Consider the following 23,166-nt stretch of genomic DNA (forward strand, 5'->3'; position numbering starts at 1 on the left):
TCCTGACAAAATCAGAATCTTACAAACAGCGGGCCTTTCGAAACAATCTGAAGACCGCGTTGAGTAGAATCTTAAGAGACTTATCATCCTAGAGGTGTTCATTCATCCTTTCTTGCAACATGAGTTTCCTAAGAACCTACCTACCTACCCATCCTAGCTTGGGCGACGGGGACACTGTGGGAGCCAGGCACAGCCACGCCAGGAGCAGCTCACGCGCCAGTGGGCAGACCAGACAAGAGATGATAGGGAAAGGGCGAGGAGCTCTGGGGATGGCAGACCCACTTTGGGGAAGTAGAGGAAGGGTTTTGGTAAGAATGATGTATATATTTAGGTCGAGACTGGGTAAGAATTAACCAGGACAGAAGAAGTGGGAGGTGGGAAGGGCGTGATAGGAGGCTCGCGCAAATGTTTGAAAGCAAACATGAACATAAGGCATTGGTAACTGCTAGAAGGATGTCAGTGCTAGAAGGGGGCTGGTAATAGTGGGAGAGGAGCCCCCCCCCCCCAGAGAGGAGGCAGATGCTGTGTGGCAGGGCTGAGAAAGATGAGGTATCCCAAGGGCCCTGGGGAGTAATAGAAGGTTCTAGGCAGAGTGAGTGACAGAATCAGATTTATGTTTGGGAAGATCACTTTCACTGCAGGGTGAGGACAGATTGGAGGGATGGGCTAGTGTCGGAAAGCTTGGTTCGCAGGCTATTGCAGCAGTCTAGGGAGAGGTGATGGTAGCCTGGACCAGAGCAGAGAGAGCAGTGGAGAGCAACTAGATGTTTGAGATGTTCTCAGGAAGCAGGATGAATGGGATTTGAAGCGCTGGTGGGAGGGGACTCTGATATTCAGTAAAGTCACTTACCCCTGTTGGCCATCATCTTACGCCGCATGCACCCCTCAGTTTGGTCTCTGGTGGGTGTTTTAGTATCAGAAATGGTTACATTTGGGGCACCTGGGTGGCTCAGTTGGTTGAGCGTCTCCCTTTGGCTCAGGTCATGATGCCAGCGTCCTGGGATCGAGCCCCACATCCCACTCCCTGCTTAGGGGGAAGCCTGCTTCTCCCTTTCCCACTCCCCCTGCTTATGTTCCTTCTCACTGTGTCTCTCTGTCAGATGAATAAATAAAATGGTCGGGGGCGCCTGGGTGGCTCAGTGGATTAAGCCGCTGCCTTCTGCTCAGGTCATGATCTCAGGGTCCTGGGATCGAGCCCCGCATCGGGCTCTCTGCTCTGCAGGGAGCCTGCTTCCTCCTCTCTCTCTGCCTGCCTCTCTGCCTACTTGTGACCTCTCTCTCTGTCAAATAAATAAATAAAATCTTAAAAAAAAAATAAATAAAATGGTCAAAAAAAAAAAAGAAATGGTTACATTCATCTTTTATCCTATTCTGAAAATGGGAAGCTTTTTCGAGCACTTTTTGTGTCAAGCATGGGTTTCAGTGCTTTAAGTGAAGTAATTCATTTAATCCACAAAAACCTTGGGCTGTGTAAGTACTGTTGTCACCCCCATTTTACAGATGAGGAATTGAGACTGAGAGTTAACTTCCCAAGGCCACACAGCTTTTAAGTGGCAGAGCCACATTCACACCCTGGTGGGTGTTTCCAGAGCCTGTACTCCTGGCCTCTGTTCCAGGCCACCAATCCTGTAACCTGACTGTTTCCTCTTGGTCTTGGCCACAGGGAAGCTCCTCGCTGAATTGGCGAAATGCTAAAGGGACAGGTTGCATGGTGTTTACTTTGGCCCTAACTTCACCCTTGGCCTCTTTACTTTCCTTCTCCTGCCCTCCATTTCTTTGCCTGCCAGTGTGGCCTCTCTGCCCAGTGCTTTGGGTGGTAGGACTTTGTGCCAGATCTTTAAATACAGGTGTTAATTGCCGAAATTAATTGGTAATCACAGCTGCTGTTCAGAAAGCCCCACGCTTCCCCGTCCTCAGTAATTACCTGTTAGAAACATAGCATCCACAAAATTCTCTCAGCCTTCCCTGAATTGTTTTATGTTTTCAGCCTAATTGAATGACCTATTGGGCTACCCATGGGTTCAAAAAGTATTCCAAGTGTCAGCATTTCAGTTCAAATTCTCTCCTTTTCTTTCTGTCTGATAATGTTTTGTACCAGAAGAGCTGGTGTTTGGGGTTTTAGGGCCTTGGTTCAAGTTTTGACTCATCACTTTCAAAAGGAGAGGCTCTGCTTTCCATTCAGTTCTTCAGTTTCCTCATCTGTGAAATGGGCATTATCAGTTTATTTCAAGGTTTATTGGGGTGCCTGGGTGGCTTAGTCGTTAAGCATCTGCCTTTGGCTCAGGTCATGATCCCAGTGTCCTGGGATTGAGCCCCGGCGTCAGACTTCCTGCTCAGCAGGAAGCCTGCTTCTCCCTCTCCCTCTGTCCCTGATTGTGTTCCCTCTGTCGCTATGTCTCTCTCTGTCAAAATAAAATAAGATAAAATCTTAAAAATAAATATTTCAGGGTTTATTAAGATCAAATGAAATAAAAATGTGACAGTACCTTTTAATCTGCTCTGAGGAGTTATCCTAGGTTTTATTTTACGCTTGATAATGAAATAGTGTGGTTTTTAAAAATTCTCTACTTCCATGGAGGATAAATGAGTTCTGTGGTCCTTTCCATGGCCCAACTCCGGACCATCCTCTGCTTGGTTATGCCAGTCATTCATTTAACACCATCTACTGAGCCCCACTGTTGGTCAGCCCCCGGTCCTGTCCTCCGAGAGCGCACAGTCTAACAGTCAGACATAACAGGTAGAAGGAAGGCTCAGGTGCATCCTAGAGGCAAGGACCAGGGGACTTCTGGTGCCTAAATGAAGGGCACCTGAACTCATGGCGGGGAGGGGTCCCGGAAGCTGCTCAGAGGGGGTGAGCTCTGTGCTGAATCCTGAAGCAGGATGGTGCACTTAGGAGAGACAGACAGGGGAGTACTCTGGGCAGAGAGGCAGGATGGCAAAGGCAAAGTCATGGGAAGAGTAGAACTGGTGAGTACAAGCCAGAGTGGAGGGGATGCTGTGGGGGTTGGGTGGACATGAAGTTGACTTGGTCAAGGTGGACAGGCCTCTTCAGGCAGTGGGAAGCTGGGCCGTGGTCGTCAGCTTGGGGCAATCCCGCCACGGAGGATGGGCAGGAAGGAATATGACTGGAGGCAGGGAAACAGGCTGGGGTTGCAGTTTTCTGCATTTGAGCTTGTGATTTTGATTTGCTCCCTTTCTGCTTTTGGAGAAGAGGAGGGACAGGCCCAGGCCCTGTAGAGCTGGAGGAGCCAGTTCACAAACTCTCCTTCCAGAGGCTGAGGTGACCCGGTGCCGTTAAGGTTCACGTCTCTGAAGGTATTTTTAAGTTCACACCAGAGTTTGGCCTTGGCTCTGCCTCCAACAGGGAGAAAGGAGGCCCTAGGTTTATAGGAGGTACGAAACTCACTTCTGGAAAGGAGGGGAATGCAACAAGAGAACCAAAACGCTGCCTCGCAGATGCAAACGTTACGCAGGCATTATGGTCTGGTGCTCCCAGCCCCTCTCTCGTCATTCTTTCTGGTTAGTCCAAGGCTTCTTCCAGCTCAGACACTCACTGCTCAGCCCCAAGTGTGCCAACCAAAACCCTGCAAAACAGATCTTTTCTGCCCTCTGGTGGCTAAAGAAGGCAGATGTTTTGCTGGGAAGAGGCATCTGTTTTCCTGGTATTGGTGTTGGTTGGTGGTCGCTTGTGTGTCTCCCTGGCCAGCTCCAGCTTCCTGGAGGAGGGCCCGCCCAGGCCCAATTCTTAGCCCCTGGCAGCCGGCATTCCTGCCAGCAGGTGGCAGCAGGCTTCTGGTGAGCCCATCTCTGCTGACCAGAGCCAGGCTACGCCTCTTGGCACGGGGTGCCCTGGCTCATTTTGAAGGACCTTCTGTATGTGTTTGGGGATGGGTAGACATGAGTCAGCCCTGAGCCCTGCCCACGGGAGTCAGCACAGACAGAAGTAGATTGCAAGGCTACAAAGCAAAATAAAATGAACTCTCTGGGATGTAGGGGGAAAAGTGAGGACCTCAGGATTCAGACAGACCTGGGTTCTGACCCTGACACCACTTCTTACCAGTTTGGTGACATCAGTACTTAGTGTAACATAAAAGGTCAAATGATCATTAAAACATCTAACACTTAATGCAGTGCTCCTTTAGCCAAGCACTGTTCTGAGTGCTGCATATATTCTCTATTAATATATACTAACTCGTTGAATCCTTAACAGCCCTTGAAGCAGACACAGTGATATATCCCTGTTTACAGGTGAGGCAATGAAGGCATGAAGAAGCTGAAGTTCTTTCTCAGGGTCGTATAGCTAGTGATTGGCTGAGCTGGATTTGAACCTAGACAGAGCAGTCGTTCACCTGTTTGATGGTGGACCTGCAGGGCCAGCACAGTGCCTGGCGCCAGAAGAAGACCTTTTACTCTAAGTCGCTATTATGACTTTAATAATTAATGACAGGTGAGGATTACATAAGCTGTCTCCGTGTCAGTGCTCCATGTTAGTGTCACTAATTCTCTGTCTTCCTGGCAGATTTGGGCACGTGAGTGTGGCACATCTCCTTTTGGACCATGGGGCTGATGTCAACGCCCAGAACCGGCTAGGGGCCAGTGTGCTCACTGTGGCCTCTCGGGGTGGCCACCTGGGTGTGGTGAAGCTGCTTCTGGAAGCTGGTGCCTTTGTGGACCGTCACAACCCCGCCAGCGAGCAGCCGGGGTCAGGGGACAGCAGGGACGAACTGTTGGACATCACAGCCCTGATGGCTGCCATCCAGCATGGGCACGAGGCCGTAGTGCGTCTGCTGATGGAGTGGGGTGCAGACCCCAACTGCGTGGCCCGAACTGTGGGCTGGAGCCCGCTGATGCTGTCGGCTTTCATTGGGAAGCTTGGCGTGGCCCAGCAGCTGGTGGAGAAGGGGGCCAATCCCGACCACCTCAGCGTGCTGGAGAAGACCGCCTTCGAGGTTGCACTGGACCGCAAGCATAGGGATCTTGCAGACTACCTGGACCCCCTGACCACAGTCAGGCCCAAGACAGGTCAGGCTGTGCCGCCACCAACCCTTCCCTTTCCTGCCATGGCTTCACAGAGGACCTTAAATGGTGTTTAAATGACAAAAGCTGAGGCTTACCCAACCAGAGGGCATGCACAAATCAGAATCTGGCCTACAGAACAGTGGGTCTTAAGTTGTGCTGTGCATAAGAATCAGTTGGAGTGCCTGTTATTTGCGGGTTCAAGGGCCACCCTCTGGAGTGATTTGGTATCTGTGGGAAGAGCCTGGAACCCCCATAGCAAGGCCCCTCCTTTCCAACCAGACGATTCTGATGCAGGAGGTTCTGGGATCTTTCTAGAATAGGGGTCAGCAGACTTTTTCTGGAAAGGACCAGATAGTAAATATTTTAGACTTTGCGGGCCAGCCTCTGTCAGAACCACTCAATTCTGCGAGAGCGAAAGCGGCCATACATTATATGTCAATGAGTGGGTATGGCGTGTTCTACTAAAACACTAATTACCAAAATAAGCTGGGGAGCAGATTTGGCCCAGGACTGTGGTTTACCAACCCCTGCTCTAGAACAATGTGCCCTCTGCCTGTGAAGATCTTGGCCTCTGTAGGGGAGACAGGCAAGAAGCAGGAAATAAACATTAAGTATATAGTACAGTGGGTGGGCAGTACCATGGTGGGGGCGGGAGATGGGCAAGGCTGAGGTTTGGGAGTGGTGGTGATTGGGGCGATGCAGGCTGCCCCTGTTGGGTGGCCTCCTGGAGCAGGTGAGATGGCAGGTGGCTTGCAGGAGCTGAGGGAATGCTCTAAACAGGCTCTCAGGGAAGAGCCTCCAGGTAGGCCAGCAGCAAGGGCAAAAGTGTGTTATTAATGATAGATTATTAAATAAATAAATAACCATTAGCCTCTAGCTGTTTTTGGGAGATGCCAAGAAATTCGCCTGGAAGACCCCCCCCCCACCCAGTGCTCTCCCTCCTGTTAGCTACAAGAAGGTACCCCCCTACCCCTACTGTGGTTGTTTCTTGGGCTTGGGCAGGGTCCCCAGTCTGCTCTGCTGCAGATGGCAACACTGGCATCTGGAAGGAGGAGGGGACCATCAGTGGCACAGCTCCCCCAGCCTTCTGGGGTCAGGCTAGAGGGTCAGTGATTGTTTTGTATGTTTTGTATCGAATGGTTGCTTAGCAACCAACACACAGGCCAGATGACACACTTTTTCCTCAACGGGTCTTGACCTGAGAAGGCTCCGCCCACAACAAATTAGACTCTTACACACTTAAAGGAATGTGACATATTTAAAACTGAGATGCAGAATGCTTTCTTAATAGTATTGCACTAGTAGAATTAGACACTCGGTCCCATGGCCCTGTCCGTACGTCTCTGTGAGAAGCCTGGAGTTACGGAGTACCCTTTCCGGGGTGGGTGCCAGTCACTGGTCAAGAGAACAAAAACTGCTGTTTGGACTTCTGGAGCATTTCCCATTTCCATTCTTGATCTCTGCAATCACCACGTGGTCCCCATGTTAACATGTTATTCCCCTGTTGTTGGTGAGGAGAGTGATCATTCTGGAAACACACACTCACTTTCCAACACGCTCACTTCAAACTTGGTGAACCCTGCACCGGACGGCAGCTCCCTCCCAGCTGTTTGAGGGGGCTGACCCGGCCCAGAGAGTTAGCCCAGAGCCACAGGTTCCCCTCGCGGCTCTCACACCCCTCACAGTTCCCCTTGCACGAACTCCGTCTCTGGAGTTCGTGGAAGATTGCCAGAAGTCTTGCATTCGACCACCTACAGGGGTGCTGATGCTGAGGATGTCTGCTTTCTAACAGTAGCACTACCTACCAGCTCAGGCTCGGAGGAAGGTGACCGATGAACAGATGAGGGAAGGGCCAGCGTGGGGTGGGTACAACAAGGCCCAGGTTTGGGGGTAGGCATGGCCTCCCATACCAGCTGGGCTGCAGGGACCAAGGTAAAAACATCAGGGGGTCTGCAGGGGGCCACATCTGCAAGGCTGGGGCAGACTCAGAGTCGTTCAGATTTCTTCTTATTTGGGAAGGAAAACAAAAGTGAACATTGGGCTCTTCTGGTGGCCACATCCATGACCTCCCCCTGGGCTCAGCTGCTTAGTGTCTCCATTCTCTCCTTTGGGATTATCTCAGGGTTGTACCTTTAGTTTTTAGTAGAGAAGAATCACTTTTTTTAAAAAATGTTTTTTCATAGGAATCCAGATTTTTTCCAAGACCATACTTTCCCATTACAGCTAAGAGAAGACATCCCAAAGTTTGGAATGCCCCAAAATGGTTGCTTTATGGGTGTGGGATCAGGAAATGTTCTGCTTCTTCAGGTTTTGTTGGCCTGATGACTGCCCAAGTTCTGTCTTGGGGGAATCTGCAGACACTCTCTAACTTCCAGAGGGGCTGCCGGGTTCATCTGTTACACGGATCTCTGATCAGATTGCTTGGGAAACCAGATCACTTTTAAAGCTAGGCTGTATTGTTACATGTGGGTGACTTTCCGATTCTATTAAATCTTTTGTGGTTAACTTTAAAAATCTTTGTTTACCTAGATGAGGAGAAAAGGCGGCCTGATATTTTCCATGCATTGAAAATGGGTAAGCACTTTAGAAAATCTTTTTGGAGATTTATGGATATAGGGACATTCTCCCAACCTAGTATTTGTAATCCATTTCAAGGCTACCCAGAGTGTTTTGAGAAAGAAACAGGCATTTTGTTATTTCCTGACTCGGTGGTTTCACACAGGGTGGTTCAGCCCCTGGAGACTGGTAGTTATTATGATGCTTTATACACAAATTCCAGACTGCTCTCCCAGCCCCCCACCCCACCCCCCCGCCAAATCCTGTGGCTATGTTCTGGCTTTTCCCTACCTCTGAAATGCTTCACGGCCTACCTACCCACTACACTCTCATTGTGATGAAGCCAAAAATCTCTCCTGTTGTAGACCCCACCTCCAGGAAGCCCTCCCCAGGGAGATCTGAGCTCTCTGCGACACATTGCCCTTCATGTTCCTTCATCTGCTTTCTTGGGATATCAATAACACTTCTCTCTTTTAGAAAAACTGTTTTTGTGCTTGCCTCCGACCCTTACTGAGAGATTTGAGGATGGGGGCTCCCTCTTCCTCACCTTTGTTGCCCCTCTGATGCCCAGCAGCCCAGTGCAGAGGCAGGCTGAGCACCTGTTTGTTACCGAAACCTGCTGGATAAGTCATCCTGCAGCCCCCTGCCTGCAGACCACCAGATCTCCCTCTTCTCTTTGCAGGAAACTTCCAGCTGGTCAAAGAGATTGCAGACGAAGACCCCAACTATGTGAATCTGGTCAACGGGGATGGGGCCACCCCACTGATGCTGGCAGCGGTCATGGGGCAGCTGCCTCTGGTGCAGCTGCTGGTGGAGAGGCATGCCGACGTTGACAAGCAGGACAGCGTGCATGGCTGGACAGCCCTCATGCAGGCCACCTACCACGGGTCAGTGCCAGCTCTGCTCCCTCCGTGGGAGGCTGACGATACCCTGAGCTCAGATAGGGTTCTTGAAGGGGTTTTCTAGTCCCAAGAAACTACAGATGAACTCAAGGGCTGGGAAGACCTTAAGGCACACACACACAAAAATCAAAGTGGTACAGGCTCATTCTATCCTGCGTTCCTATTGTGTGTCCTGATGCCTGTGACCTTATCACAGAATTCACCAGTGTCCATAAAAACTGTGCAGCAGGAACATTTTATGCAGGCAGATAAATGTCTCTAGTAGATTTCAGTGGAATAGTGGTTGGTTGATTTGGAGTGTTCACACTGCTCTCCTTAAGTTTGTGTCCCACTGGAAATGAACATCAGCCATTCATACTGTTGGCTTCTTGTGAATCTTGTCCTCATCCTCTCCTTCTGAATAGGCACCGTCATTGACTGGTGCTTCTGAATCCCTTTGCCTCCTGTCCTCCCTCTCCCAGGTAGGCTGGCCCAGAGGCCAGGAGCTGCAGACATTCTTACAGTGGCTCGGTGGTCTGATTCCAAATAACCGGCCCTTCCTTCCCTGTTTCAGGTGATCACAGCACTCCCCCGTTCATCTCAAAGCAGTTTGTTTTGCTATTTGGTCAGCATCGGGCTTCTGCATCAGACACCTTGGCCTATGTGGGGCTTCTACAGCATGGGGGTCCTGATTTAGGGCAGGAGGAGTGGGGAATCTATGTGTGGGCGTGTTGGCAACGTAGTTTTCCTTTTGTTTGTGGAAGGAACACCTAGGCTTTGGTTTCCATCACATTCAGGTCTGACCAGCCCATGGGGTAGGGAAGGAGGAGTGTGAGACCCTTGGAAGCTTTCCACGCCCTTCTTTCGGGCTCTGGGATGGGGCACTGTCATTAATACCGTCAGCTTGCCCAGGAGCAAAGCCAGGCTTTCGCTTTCAGTGCCTCTAACTCTGGCTTTTTCTTTCCTCCCCAGGAATAAGGAAATTGTCAAATATCTGCTAAACCAAGGGGCTGATGTCACTCTTCGTGCAAAAAACGGGTACACGGCCTTTGACCTAGTGATGCTGCTGAGTGATCCTGGTGGGTTGTTTCTGGAAAAGGGTTGTAAACCTGCACAGCCTTTCTCTGGCTAGGAATGGGGAGAGTCGCCTTTGTTTTCAGCCCTTGCTTACTCATGGGGGAAGTCACTCTTAAGCCCCCAGGGGCTCACCACTGGTCCTCAGACAAGTGGCTTTCTTCCTCAATAAAGGCTGGGCTGGCACCAGGTAAACCTCTGGGCTTCTCCAGCACCGGCCTTCAGGGAGTCTCCTGGGAGGGAAGGCCAGCAAGACACGAATCTGCCTCAGTGGGCCACCCAAGCCCCAGAATGGTACCAGGGCTTCGGAACCAGAAACCCTGACTCTGGGGGAAACAGAAAGGCCCCTTTGACAAGGAGAAGCAGACGTGAAGCCATGGCCCCCTCTGCTGAATTGTGTAGGTTGAGGCCTCTGGGTCAAGGGCACTCTGCTGGCAGTGTCACCATGTTTCTTGGTCCCTGCAGGCATCCTCTGCTCCCCTTGGGGCCCTACCTTGTCGCTGGCATTGCCCCCACCACAGACTCCACGTGCCTACCTGGTTCCATTTCGTCCTTGCAGGGCGTGTGAGGGGAGGCAGAGCTGCATGTCCCCTTGTGGAGGGGAGGTGACCAGGGCCAAGAGAGATGACTTGACCTAGCTGGCGAGTTGGGGTCCTCTGCCCAAGTCCAGTAAGCTCGCTCCGCCTCATCAGAGACCCTCCTGGTGTGTCAAGAGTTTGTGTCCTTCAAACTCATCTCCTGCATCACATACAACTCATCCCCTTTTCTCATACAAACTCGTGTCTCGCTGTGTCTTCTCCCTTGGCCTCTGCTCACTTCCCCACCCTCTTGTGCACTAAGTCTCTTGCTAGTCGATTTTTTTTTCCTAGTGAGTTTTTTTAAACAAACTTTTTGCCTGAAATTTTCAAAGAAACACACGCTTATTATTGAACACTTGGAGAGAAAAAAAGAAACAGTTATCACGAAGAAAAACACTGTTAATAGTTTGTAGTGTTTTCTTGTCAATTTCACTTATTGCATTGTTGTTTTGTTTTGGTAACCCAGGCAATAATAACAAGACCTGAACTCTCTTAAGCACTTACCTTAGGCAGGAATTCCCTTGAATCCTCCACACGCCTTCACGTGGTGCCTACTGGCAGCCCTTTCCAGAGACCCAGAGACCCAGAGACTCACTCACCTGCCGTTGCACAGCCAGGGAGGGGCAGAGGCAGAGGCAGAACTGAAGCCCCCACCGTCGGCTGCAGAGTCTGTCCTCTTAACCCATGCTGCCCGTTGGTCTTTCTGTGGGGAGAGGACTCCTGGTTTTTCCTTCTGGTGAAGTGGCTTGAGCCCTGCCAGCCTGTTTGCTGCCTTCTGATGGCTAGATGGAGGGGGCCGGGCCTCGCTCCTGGAGTGACCCAGACACTGGAGCCACGGAGTTGAGTTCTGAGGCCAAGCGGGGTCTCCTTGAGCCCCCTCCCCTCCGTGGCCCTATGGGTGTATTTGCAGGTAAAGCGCTGCCTTTTGTGTCCATAGACACGGAACTTGTTCGACTGCTGGCATCTGTCTGCATGCAGGTGACTAAAGACAAAGGCCGGCCCAGCCACCCACTGCCTCCACCCCACTTGAAGGCCCGACAGCCCTGGAGTGTCCCAGTGCTGCCTGATGACAAAGGCGGGCTTAAGGTTGGCCTTTTCCTGTCCTTAAGGGCTAGAGAGAGCTAGGCTGACAGGCTGCGGGATGCCTGCTGCTTCCTGCTGATGCTGGGCTGGTTTTGGCTAGGGTGAGGGCGGTCCAGCAGGAGCGGGAAGTAAACTGGGGGTGAGCAGTGAGCATGGCGGGTATGGGGGGTTCCAAATGCCTCTCCTCCCAGGCCATGTGTGTGCGGTGTCTACATCTGCACGTGGGATACTGCTGCTGGTGCTGTTCTCGGGTCTCCCCACTGCCCATGGGCCTGCATCCACGGCTTTCTGGAAATACCAGAATGATCTCCAGTTGCTCATTTCTAACTGCAAGCCGAGTATTTTTCTTTGAATATCTCATGCTTCCCATCTTCTCTACTTGCCTGAAATCCACCTTCCCTCTCCGCCATCCTGTCTGGGGTTCTGGTACCTCCACGATCTGCATGCTCGGCCCCCTGTTCCTGTGCATCGCTCACGCAAGCCCCAGGTCTTCCTCTTGCTGTCATTTGCGGAGGTCCCTGCAGCCCCGTCCACACTGCCGTCTCTGCCGGGCCCTCCTGGCCTCCCCTCCTGCTGTGTCCCAGGGTTATGGGACACCCTGGGGGGTGGCACTGGTCCCCTCTCTCAGTGGGGTGTGGTACCGGTCCCCTCTCTCTCGGTGGGGGGACATCAGCTGCTGGAGCAGGTGCCCCAGGCCTTGCTGTGGACACCCGACACCTCTCACACGCATGGGAATTGGGGGAGGAAGTTACACAGTGACTGATGTTACCGTGTTTGGCATCACCTCTTGTCCATCTGTCTGTCTCTGACCCACTGTAAGACTCCGAGCAAGTGGGCACCCTTCTGGGTCTCCAATTCTCGATCTGTGTGAGGTGGAGATTGGTGAGATGAGGGGTTTGCAGGTAGGGTCCCCCATTGGAGGTGGGCCCCTAAGAGCTGAGTCAGAAAGGATTTAGAAAGAACCGTGGCTTTGTGGGAGAGGGTGCAGTGGCTGTTTGGGAGAACTTGTCATGCGCCCGGGGAGCAGAGGGGACGCCTGTGTAAAGTGTAGTCACCACTCCCAGACTGGGTGTTCCTGGAGCATGACCTCTGCTCTGCATTTCCTTGGCAGTCCTGGTGGAACCGAATGTCCAATCGGTTCCGGAAGCTCAAACTGACGCAGACCCTGCCCCGCAGACTCTCCGGCAACCAGCCTTTGCCTTTCTGCGATGAGCCAGAGTCAGCACTGGACTCCACGATGCGGGCGGCCCCCCAGGATAAGCTATGCCGCCTGGGGCTTCAGGCTGTCGCCCCTACCATGAAAGAGAATGGTAAGAAAACACTGCATGTGCTGTAGAATTCCCAGAATGGTCAGACCCAAATTCTCTGCCCTTTGTCCTATCTCCTGGGCTGATGTCAGAGGGGAGATGCTTATTGGGATGTGACACAGGAGTAGAGTGGCTGGGCTGGGGAAGGACTGAGAGGCAGGGACACCAGCACAGTCACCACCACTGATGGTGGTGGTGAGAGTCCCTGGCCTCAGTCCCACACACCCTGCTGAGGGACCAGAGGCCCGGCCCTGCCTCTCTCTTGCCTCTGATAGGTGCTTTTCCCACCTGTCCGGGATGATTGGTCTCTGGCGCTGGAAGGTTTTAAAATAGAATGAGTTATCTGGTGGGGGTTTGTGGGGTAGGTAATGGGCTTCCCACCGCTGGAGATGTTCAGTAGATTGGATGACTTTGCCAGGGGATCGAAGGAGAGTCCCACACTGATCGGACAATTGATTAAATCACATCCCTTCTCCAGACTCCCAGCCCCTAGACGAGCTCCTTCAGCAGCACTGTTCGAGACAGACTATTGAGCTGGGCCCTCTGCTGTCTAACACGCATGGCAGTAGTTTATGGAAAAGCTGAAAACGTGCTTTGAGAGATACCTTTTGAATATTTTCCTTCTGTTCAGATATTGAATACCAATTATTATTAAATATTAAATCACTCAGGAGAGTTGGTTTTCCAGGATGAATGCTGACCTTGTCACTCCTCCTCATGCTATGAACTTGTTTGGAGTTGGAGGGGGGATCATTTCAGGAAATTTCCATTTGTCTCTCAGGTCCTGGGAGCACGAGAGGAGACAAAGAAGATGTGTTATTGACCACCATGGTGAGTGTGGGGCTTTTCTAAAAGCATTTCAGGTCTCTACCAGTCATGAGTTGATTGATTTACAAGGCTGGATATAGTCATGTGTCTGTCTTCGTGGTGGTCACAGGGGGGGTTGATATCAAAACGTGTGACCCTGGTCACAGCTCTGGCACTGAGGGGGAACACATGCCAGCCAGAAGCCATGGGTAAGGCTGCACTGGTGCTCAGCAGCCAGATGTCAGCCCTGGTGGCGTTTGCAGGGAGGCAGCACTAAGGACAGGGCTTTGAACGGTACGACTTGATGGGGGACATTGGACTCACTATTTTGGTTGTGGGAGTCAGGGGGAGAGGAGTCACGGAGGAGGCTGTGCTTCCAGCCTGAGAGGCCTCTGTCTCTTCATCTGTGAACTAGAGATGGGTCAGGATTAGGTTCGGCTGTGAGTACCAGAAAGTCCTCAAATCACAGTGGCACAGACGAGACAGCAGCTTATTTTTCTCAAGTGCAGCTCAGGACTGGTACGTTGACCCATGGAATTAGGAACATGCTTCCTTCTACCCAGCTTGGCTTCTGATATCTAGACGGCTGCTGGAGCTGTGGCCATTCGAGCCAGCAGGAGAGATGAGGGGAGAGACAAGCGGCTGTGGGCACATACCACGTGTCTTTAAGGTTTCCTGGGAACCCACATACCACTTCCGGTTATGTCAGGTCGGCCAGCATGCAGTCACGTGGGAGTCACTGCACAGGAGGCTGGGAAATGCAGTCTCTGTTCCAGGAGGCTGTGTCTCATCATAGTGTCAGGGGCGTCTACTGAGGAAGATGTGGAAGACGGGTACTGGGGGACAGCTGGCAGTCTCTGACTTAAGGGCCGCTATCCCTCATGGTTGTTTGTTTGAAGAAGTTTATCCCCAGGAAGTTATTAGCATAGCGCCTGGCCCAGAAGGAGCTCGCAGTTGTCTGCTGTGTGACCTTGGACTTGTGACTTCCCCCCTCTCTGGACCTCATGTGCCCCTGTTTGAAATGAGAGCCTTCTGTTTGGGGTTGAACTGAAGTCCATTTAGCTCTAAGACCCTAATCTGGAGGCTGACCAGGAGAGGGCAGTATTGGAGAGGAGAAGGGAGCAGAAGCTTCCCCAGTGAGGGCCTCAGCTGCCTCAGGGACCCGTGGCACCTGGAGCCCAGTGCGGAGGGATCTGCTCTTTCAGCCCCGCCCTGCTGTGCAGTAGGTATGAATCCCTGTCTCTAGACCAGTTTATCAAGGTGGGCCCTTGACACTTGCTAATCTCATTAAACAGCAGCAGTTACTTTTGTATGAGAAGGCCTGTTGCTGAGATTTTGGAAGATGCAGTCGAGTATGAAGAAGAAACATAAAATCACCTTTGATGACACATAGGATCATGACAACATTTTGTGCTTTGTATCTTTTGAGTATTTTTCTAGCCGCATTTTAGCCTCTACGAGTGTATCGCGTCCCTATATGACAGCAGCAAATACGTCTCACAGCTCTTACTAAGGGCCGGCCACCATTAGGAACACTTAACATATGTTCGCCCATTCAGTCTCCCTGGCACCCCTGTGAGGTCGGCACTGTTCTCTTCTCTGTGCTGTGCTGAGCCTGACCTAACTAACAGTTCGTCTGACCGTCTGTCGCATGCCATTAAACACTCGTTAACCACATCACGTCGAGTAGCCGCATGATACGACGCTCGTCATGGGACTGTGCCTCACAGACCAGCGAGGGCTTACCTGTTGGACTTTGAGGTTTTAGTTGTTGTTTTCACAGATCTGATGAATATTCTTATGCCTCAGTTTCCCCTGCTTGCCTCACTGTTTCGTTGGGGGTAAACCTCTAGAAAAAGGATTTCTGGGTCAGTGGGCATTGTCATTGCCTTCCAGAAAGTTTGCAGCAATTTAGACTCTGACCTCAAGGACTGAAAATGCCTGTCGGGGTGTGAGGGTGTTGCAGCCGGGTGCATCCCTAGTCCGCTTCTAGTCCGACCCTCATTGCTGGCTGAGGTTGCTGAGGTCCGGACGGGACAGCCCTGTTCATAGACTCTCAGAAGAGCTTGGGGCAGCCAGGGTGGGACCCAGGTTGCCCAGCCGCCACCTGCCGTGGCGCTTCCCCATCCCACCTCCTCGTGCCTGGTGGAAGGCACCGGCGTGGTGGGCTGCCCCTGGGCAGATGGAGGATGGCCAGGGAGCCCTGCCGAGTGGGCGTTTGCAGCTGTCCTTGTGGAGATGTACGCGTGCCCAGCTCCTGAGGCAGGTTTAGCTGTGGGATGCCCTTCCCTGCAAAGCACCATCTGGCACCAAGTCCACTGTCTTTTCTTAATTAAAGTTAGTGTGGACTGTGCGAATGCTTTTCCTTGACAATCCACCAGTCATCGTTGTGTGGATTTTATACTAACCCTAAATCACATTTTCAAAATATAAAATTACAGTTAAAAATGTCAGCAGTGGGAGGTGTGGCTGGAGTAGGAAGGGTGTGGTGGGATGGGGAAGGGAATCTTTGCTGGGCTCACAGAGAGCCAGTCTGGGCCTCGCGGTCCCCCCTGCCATGCCCTGCCCCTTCCTCCTGAGACGCCCAGCTCTGCACGCCCGTCCTGCCCCTCTGACTGCCGGGCCCTGCTGCATTCTGCTCCCTGGACCTGCAGTGCCCTTTTCCCCAGCCCCTCAGGGGTCCCTGTCACAGCACACTCAGCATCCCTTGCCCCCCCCATCTCCCCATCTCCTCTGTCTCCATTCTAGCTGCTGTCATGGACACAGAAGAAGCTGGGGACTGGAGCAGAGTAAAGGAGGGTGTTGCTCGGTTGCTGGGAGGCAAGCAGAGGATACCACATGGGTTTCTGGCACGGAGTGTTTTGGGAGGGGTGAGAGGGTAAATGCAGGTGCCATTCTCTGAGAAGCAGGAGAAACCTGGAGAGTTCCATGAAGAGCCCCGCTGGGGCTTGTCTAACCCACAGCCTGTCTTTTTCAGCTTCGCAATGGAGCCCCCTTCCCTAGACTCCCGAGTGACAAGCTGAAGGCAGTCATCCCCCCTTTCTTACCCCCTTCCAGTTTTGAGCTGTGGAGCTCCGATCGGTCCCGGACATGTCACAGCGGGAAGGCAGAGCCCGTGAAGACTGTGCTGCCCCAGAGAGCTGGCAGGGGTGCCCCCGTGGGCGTGGCTGGTGGGAGCACCGATGCTGTAAGTTGCCTGGCGGATGATGAGCACTCACTGCTCAACTCACAAGTTGGGTTGTGCTGTGGGCAGAAGGGACCTCTGATCTGCTAATCCAGCAAGGTCGAAGCTTTTGTTTTCTTTTAAATGAGTGTTACCCTTTTGTCTCATGAATCCTACAAAGGGACTTACTTTATAAACAAATTAAAATGTGGTGTGAAGGGAATGAAAATTGGGGGGGGCCCTCTCCTCTGTCTTTTCTCTGGAGCCCCGGAGCTCCATCGAGCACAGCCTGAAGACCTGATCTAATCCAACCTTCCCTTTAGTAGATGAGGAGACTGAGACCTGGAGAGGGCAAGTAGCCTGCCATAGCCAACACTAGGAGGCAACTATGTGCACCACTGGTGTTTTCTTATACTCACGAGGAGTGTGATGTCTAGCTTTTTTGCCCATGGTGGCCTGTGACTCCGTGGGCCTTGGTGTGTCTCTGTAATGTCCTGAGGCAGTCCCTCTCCTGAGGAGATTATCCCTTGTGTGTAGGCTCTGCACCATAGAATCAGTAAATGGCAGACCAAGAGTGACAATTTAGGACCCTGCGCTGCCATTGTGTTGAGTGACGAAAAGAACTGAGAACCCCATCTCTCTGTAAAATGGGGTGACCCTTGCTCGCAGCTGCCTCCTGGGGCTATTGCGACAGCAAGTCTCTAGCGGGAGAGTGAGATCTTGGCCCCTGGAGGTGCTCGAAATGGGCAGGGCCGGCTGGCATCTATTCTGCGCTGTGGGGGGAGGGGGTTGAGTGATGCTGAAAGTGGGGTGATTCGGGGACTGACGTCATAGGGGCTCAGCCTGAGCTGGTGGTCTGGTTGTCAGTGGCTAGAGGTAAACTCGCCTCTTGGGGGACGCCTGACAGGCTGAGTACTGGTTGGCAAGGGTGTGCTGGGCACAGGCGTCAGCTAGGGTGAGCCAGGGGAATCCGGGTCCCTCTCTGCTGTGATCGTGTGTGCCCAGAGGAGGGAGCAACAGACCCTAACCACAGCACCCACCTTATTCTTGCAGACTGCTGTCAGGCCCGTTAAATTTCCATCTCTCTCCAGAAGCCCCACCTCTCCTGCCAGTTCTGGCAACTTCAACCACTCACCTCATTCCTCAGGTGGCTCCAGCGGGGTAGGGGGCTCGAGCAGGCATGGCGGGGAGCTGCATAACCGCTCAGGTGGGTACCAGGCAGGGCCACTCAGGGGAGGCAGGAGGGTCCCGTGGGGCTACGGGTGTGGGCGGCCCCCCGTGCTTCCTCGGTGGATAGTTCCAGGAACAACTGCCCACACCCTGTCTTCCTTCCTGATGTGGCTCAGGGAGTCTCCAGTGAATTCACAGTGTTGCCCTTTGCCCTCCAGAATGGCACTTTCATACATGCACAAATATTCACAGCCACGCGCAGCACCCGGCTGCCACCTTCCCGGCGTCAGTGATCAGTGCTCTCCCTCAGAGCCTCTCTAGCCCTGGGTGTTATCCCCTTCCCCTTTCCTCTCATAATAATGCAAGCTTGCTAGTGGGTTTGGGGCAACTGGGAGAGGGAACATCGTAGCCCGGTCTGAGTATTGCGGTGAGGAAGTTATTGACACAGCTCTGGAAGGCGGGGGCTCGGAGGGCTGCTGTGGGCGGCTGGGCCGGGCGTCTGTACCCATGGGAGGCCACTCCAGCTGGCTATGGCTCAGGGAAAGTGAGGACAAGCTGATCGTACCCGCACTGCCTCCTTCAACACCTTTCACCGTGAGGCCTTCAGAGCATGGTGGCCACCCCTGGGTCCTCGCCACCTTTGGTTTTCATGCACAGTCCTCTTGGGGTCAGCCCAGCCCACAGACACATGGGGTCAAGGGGAAGTCTGGAAGAGGCATTTCCAGCTCCGCAAGATCAGCACACGAAGTCCACCACACCCCTGTTGCTGGGCCCTGGACCCCTGGCAGTCACGTCTCTTCCTCTTTCCTTAGGTGGCAGCATAGACAGTGTCCTGTCCCAAATCGCTGCCCAGAGGAAAAAAGCAGCCGGTTTATCGGAGCAGAAGCCCAGCCACCAGTCAAGTCCCGCTGGGCCAGCATCAGGGTCCAGCTCGTCTGAACTCCCAGTCTCCCCCGCAGGCAGTGGCGGTCCCAGTGGCAAGGTGCGTGTTCTCCCTCTGTCTCCTCCAGTTACACTCATAGATTCTGTCCTCACATGGCCCACGTGCTGGGGGGACACGGACAGTGCCGTGGTCCTGGGACAGGACTCAAGACAGGCCCTTGTGGCCGACTGCTCCTGGGCTTTCTGGGGAGGGCTGGATCATGCCGGCAATCTCTGGGGTCCCACCCTGTGCCCTCGGCCCCCTGCACATGGGCGTCTGCCTCCCACCTGATCTGCAGGGCCTCTCCAGGTGCCTCATTCAGCCTCACACTGTGTACACTGGGTCATAGCTTAGACCCAAGAAGTGTGGAGGATGGGATCAGAAGACTGCCTAGGGTCAGATCTCAGCCCCATGCTGGAGCATTTTGAGGGGGCCCTGGCACCCAGCGAGCCTGCGGCAGCTATAACTACTCACGTGACCAGAGGGAGTAGTTGTGCTCCCACCATATTCCTCCACTGGGCACCGGTCTGGGGTGGCTGCTTTGTGTCTAGCGCTGCTGGCAGTAGGGATGTGGCAGTGAACCGGGTGGGGGGACTGCTTTCAGACTGTCACTGTGGACTCTGGCGGTGAGGAGGGGGGTGCTGTGGGGGCATAGATGGGGGCCACTCTCCAAGCTTGAGGGCAGCAGTGACACCTACAGGGGGTCTGAAGGATGAGGAGCCACATGAAGGGGACAGGGGTGGGGCAGGGGCGAGGCTGCTCCAGGGTGAGGCCCTCCAGAGGGGAAGAGCTGAAGCAAGGTTGGAAGACAGGACAGAGTTGGAGCCTCGCCTCTCTGCACCATTCCCCCATGGATGCAGCCCAAGAGCGCTCAACACGTTGTTAGTCTCTGTGTGGAGTTTGCAAAGGACAGGAAATCGCAAATGTCTCTCTGGAGTGGGAAGTTTTTTAGTGTCATTAGAATCTGTCCGCTCCACCTGAGTTAGTTACTGAAGTGAACCAACCCCCCACCCAAATGTGGATTCCTGGTGGTTGAGTATAAATTGGCTCCTCTACCAGGTGGCCCACCAGGTGCCCCCCTCCAGTGGTTCAGTGTAGCCCATTTTATCCTCTGAGAGGACCCCAAGTCCAAGCATTGTCCTGCTCTTCAAATTTTTTTAGATGTCTTAAGCTTTTTCCCTGAGAAAAATTGGATCACCTGAAAGCCTCACCCCTGGGCCCTTGCCCAGAAGTGCCTCCAGAGATGATCTTCTAATGGATGTATGAGAAATAGTCTTTATTTTCTGCCCGCCACTGTTGGCTACATAACTTTTGGTTTCAAGGTCCCTTTTGCAATCAGACATATATAATTAGGTTCCCTTTATAATATAGTTCCAGAAAAAGTTTCTCCCTATGCATTAGCCTTTTTTCCATTATATTGAAAAATTGTATGTGTGATAGGGTCTGTGTAATTTGTTCCCTTTAGAATTCTGCTCTAGAAAAATGTCTCTACTGATATTGTCATATATTTTCTTTCTTCAGATGAAAAGAATTATATAATTATTATAGTTCTCTTTTTGTCTTTGCTGCTAGGAAACTCAGAGCTACTAACTAAAGTAAGTCTTCTAGTCTGGGTTTTGATATAATTTTCCTCTTCTCTGTTGTTTAAATTTTTCTGTTTCTATTTGGATGATCTTATGATGTGTTAGATATTGTTAGCTTCCTTTCCCTTAACTGGTGTTCAAAATAGGTAGGCCTCTAAATTATAAGTTAACTCTTGTCTCACTCGGCTGCATCTATTACATGCAATCTATGTACAAGTATATTCCGATCAAAGGAGATTGTATGAAAAGATGCATTCGGGAAACAAACTGGGAAAACTATCTAGTTCCATGATCACCTGATACTCCTAGCAATATGCTTGGGGAGCTGTCTAAAAATTCAGGTTTTGGGGCTCCACCCAGCATCACTGAATGACTCTTCGAGACAGGGTCTAAGATCTCTGATTTCCCCCCAGAGAGTATGTAGCCAGCCCAACCCAGGGCTCCTAGAAACCACTGCCCTAAATCAAAGGACCTAAGGAGTGGGCTTTCTGTCGAAGGCTCCAGCAGTAAAATGGAGACATGAAGTACTTGTCAAAAACTCCCCTAGGAAGAATTAGAAATCAGTATTCAAAATAGGAGCCTCCTGAATCTGGTTTTTGAACTTGGCTTAAGACAAGCACCACCGTAATGGTGGAATATTCACAAGGCATGGCTTCTGGCATCTTCACGAGTCAGCCTGAAGTGAACCTGAGGAGACACAGAATCGGGGAAGTCAGAGCGTGCATCAGTGCTCCCCAGACCTCTGGGAGCCCGAAGTCCCTCTAAGTATATCGTCTCTCCATTCCTACCCTAAAGCTTAGTGGTTTAAAACAAAAAGCATTTCTTTAGCTCGTGAACCTGTGGGTCAGCATTTCAGTCTGAACTTAGCTAGTCAGTCCTTCTGGTCTGGGGGGTATCACTTATATATTTGGCTGTTGGCGGGGTGATCAGGATAACTGAGCCTTGTGTGCCCACAGCGAGCTTAGATATGTTCTCACAACAACAGCCAAAGGCAGGAGTTGAAAACCAATCAGGTTGTTTAAGCAAGTCAGCCCGCCCACTACAGGAGAACTCACAGAGTTACATAGGAGGAGTTGCGATGATGCTATTAACACAATCAGTCTGCTATACTGACTGGGAATATAGGGAATTGTTCAGATGTTTCAGAGCATCCCAAATAAGTATATTTGTCTGTCCCCCACCTCCACCCCCACCAAATGATGCCACCCAGAAGGTCCAGAGTATCATTTTTCTTCGCTTTGGCTGGGATAGATCTCTTTATTCGGGATATATTAATTATCTCCCACTTTATCAGAAGCTGTCCTTTAATGTCCTTCTTTATAAAAAAGCAGAATTTATTAGTAATATAGGCAACTAAATGATAAAATCTTTCAAAATATAAGAGAAGGGTTCTTGTTCCACTCTGGGATGTAGTCATAAGGAGCATTAAAGGCTTAGCAGGAGGAGAGGGATACCCATTTCCATGTATTGAAAGTATTTATCTTAGCCTCTACTATTCTAGTCAAGATGTCTAACTTTACCAAAAAGTACAAGGCGTACAAAAAGACATGAAAAACTGCACTCCCAAGAAACACAGCAGTCATCAGAATCTGACTCAGATATGACACAGGTGTTGGAATTACCTGGAAGTAAATTTTAAAGGCTCTAATGGAAAATTTGAGCATAGAAGATCATATAGCTATTTCAGCAGATAGAAGTTCTAAGAAAGAATCAAATGAAAACTCTAGAAATAGAAAACAGGTAACAGAGATAGGCCTTTGATGGGCTCTTTAGTACGCTTGACACTGCCAAAGAAAGAGTCCATGAAGTGGAAGACAGGGTAAAAGAAATCACCCAAACGGAAACACAAAGAAAAAAAAGAAGTTAAAAAAACAAGAACAACAACAACAACAAAAAACAGTTATGGGATAATATCAAGTATTCTCACATACAAGTAAGAAGAATTCCTGAAGATAAAGAGAGAAAGAGAATGGTAGGAAGGAAAGAATGTCTTAAAATAGTGCCTGAAAATGTCTCCAAATTAATGATAAATGCCAAATCACAGATCCAGGAATTCAGAAAACACTATAGGATAAATATAAAAAAGAAGATGTCTAGCCATATCCTAGTTAAACTACTGAATAAATAACTCTCAAAACTCAACAGTAAGAGGGGCACCTGGATGGCTCAGTCGGTTATGTGTCAATTCAGGTCTTGATCTCAGGATCATGAGTTCAAGCCCGTATTGGGCTCCACACTGGCCATGGAACCTACTTAAAAAAAATTTTTTTAACTCAACAATAAAACAACCAACAAATTATAAAAAATACACAAAATGGATACTTCATCAAAAATAAACAAATAGTAAACAAACATATGGGAAAATGTTGAACATTAGCTATTGGGGAAAATGCAAATTAAAACCACAGTGACATATAGAACTATACACATATTAGGCTGGCTAAAATTAAAAATAAAAATTTAAAGATATAAGTGTTGGTGAGCATATGGACCCACTGGAACTCAGATGCCAGTAGGAATGCAAAACAGCACAGCCACCTTGAAAATGTTTGGCGGTTTCTTATAAAACTAAATATGCACTTACCGTACAAACTGGCTCTCTCCCTCCTAGGTATTCACCCAAGTGCATTTTCAAAAACTGTTCATGCCAAAATCTGTTTGTGAATGTTTCTAGCAGTTTTCTCCATAATAGGCCAAACTGTAGACATGTCATCAACAAGTAAGTGGGTAAATTAACTGTGGTATGTCCATGCGATGGGACACCACTCAGCAGGGGAAAGGAACACACTGTCAACATATGCAGTAACTTGAGTGAATCTTTAAGGCAGTTTGCTGCACCAGCCCCCCAAAGTCTGCATATTGTATAATTCCATTTATGCAATGTTTTAGAAAGACAAAACCTTAGGGATGGAACCTTAGGGATCCTTTATTTCTGTGGGTTGGGATGAGGAACAGGTTGACTAGAAAAGGACAGGACAAGGGATTTTTGGAGGTGATGGAACTGTTCTTCTATGGTCCACAAC

At 50.9% G+C, this 23,166-nt stretch overlaps 1 protein-coding gene across 4 annotated transcripts in view; it reads left to right on the top strand.

The window, feature by feature from the left end:
• Positions 1–23,166, top strand: part of ANKS6 (ankyrin repeat and sterile alpha motif domain containing 6) — a 43,286-nt gene that overhangs the window by 1,016 nt on the left and 19,104 nt on the right. For 3 of the 4 annotated variants that reach the window (XM_046023341.1, XM_046023339.1, XM_046023340.1), the window contains exons 2-11: positions 4,520–5,022; positions 7,549–7,593; positions 8,258–8,462; positions 9,429–9,535; positions 11,046–11,194; positions 12,303–12,501; positions 13,280–13,329; positions 16,283–16,492; positions 17,522–17,675; positions 18,451–18,620. In XM_046023341.1, the coding sequence (XP_045879297.1) occupies positions 4,520–5,022; positions 7,549–7,593; positions 8,258–8,462; positions 9,429–9,535; positions 11,046–11,194; positions 12,303–12,501; positions 13,280–13,329; positions 16,283–16,492; positions 17,522–17,675; positions 18,451–18,620 (1,792 nt within the window). Of the gene's footprint in view, positions 1–4,519; positions 5,023–7,548; positions 7,594–8,257; positions 8,463–9,428; positions 9,536–11,045; positions 11,195–12,302; positions 12,502–13,279; positions 13,330–16,282; positions 16,493–17,521; positions 17,676–18,450; positions 18,621–20,132; positions 20,156–23,166 lie in introns of all 4 variants that reach the window. The other variant, XM_046023342.1, reaches the window with a different exon arrangement.

This window comes from Meles meles, chromosome 11, assembly GCF_922984935.1.
Source record: "Meles meles chromosome 11, mMelMel3.1 paternal haplotype, whole genome shotgun sequence".
Taxonomy (NCBI): domain Eukaryota; kingdom Metazoa; phylum Chordata; class Mammalia; order Carnivora; family Mustelidae; genus Meles; species Meles meles.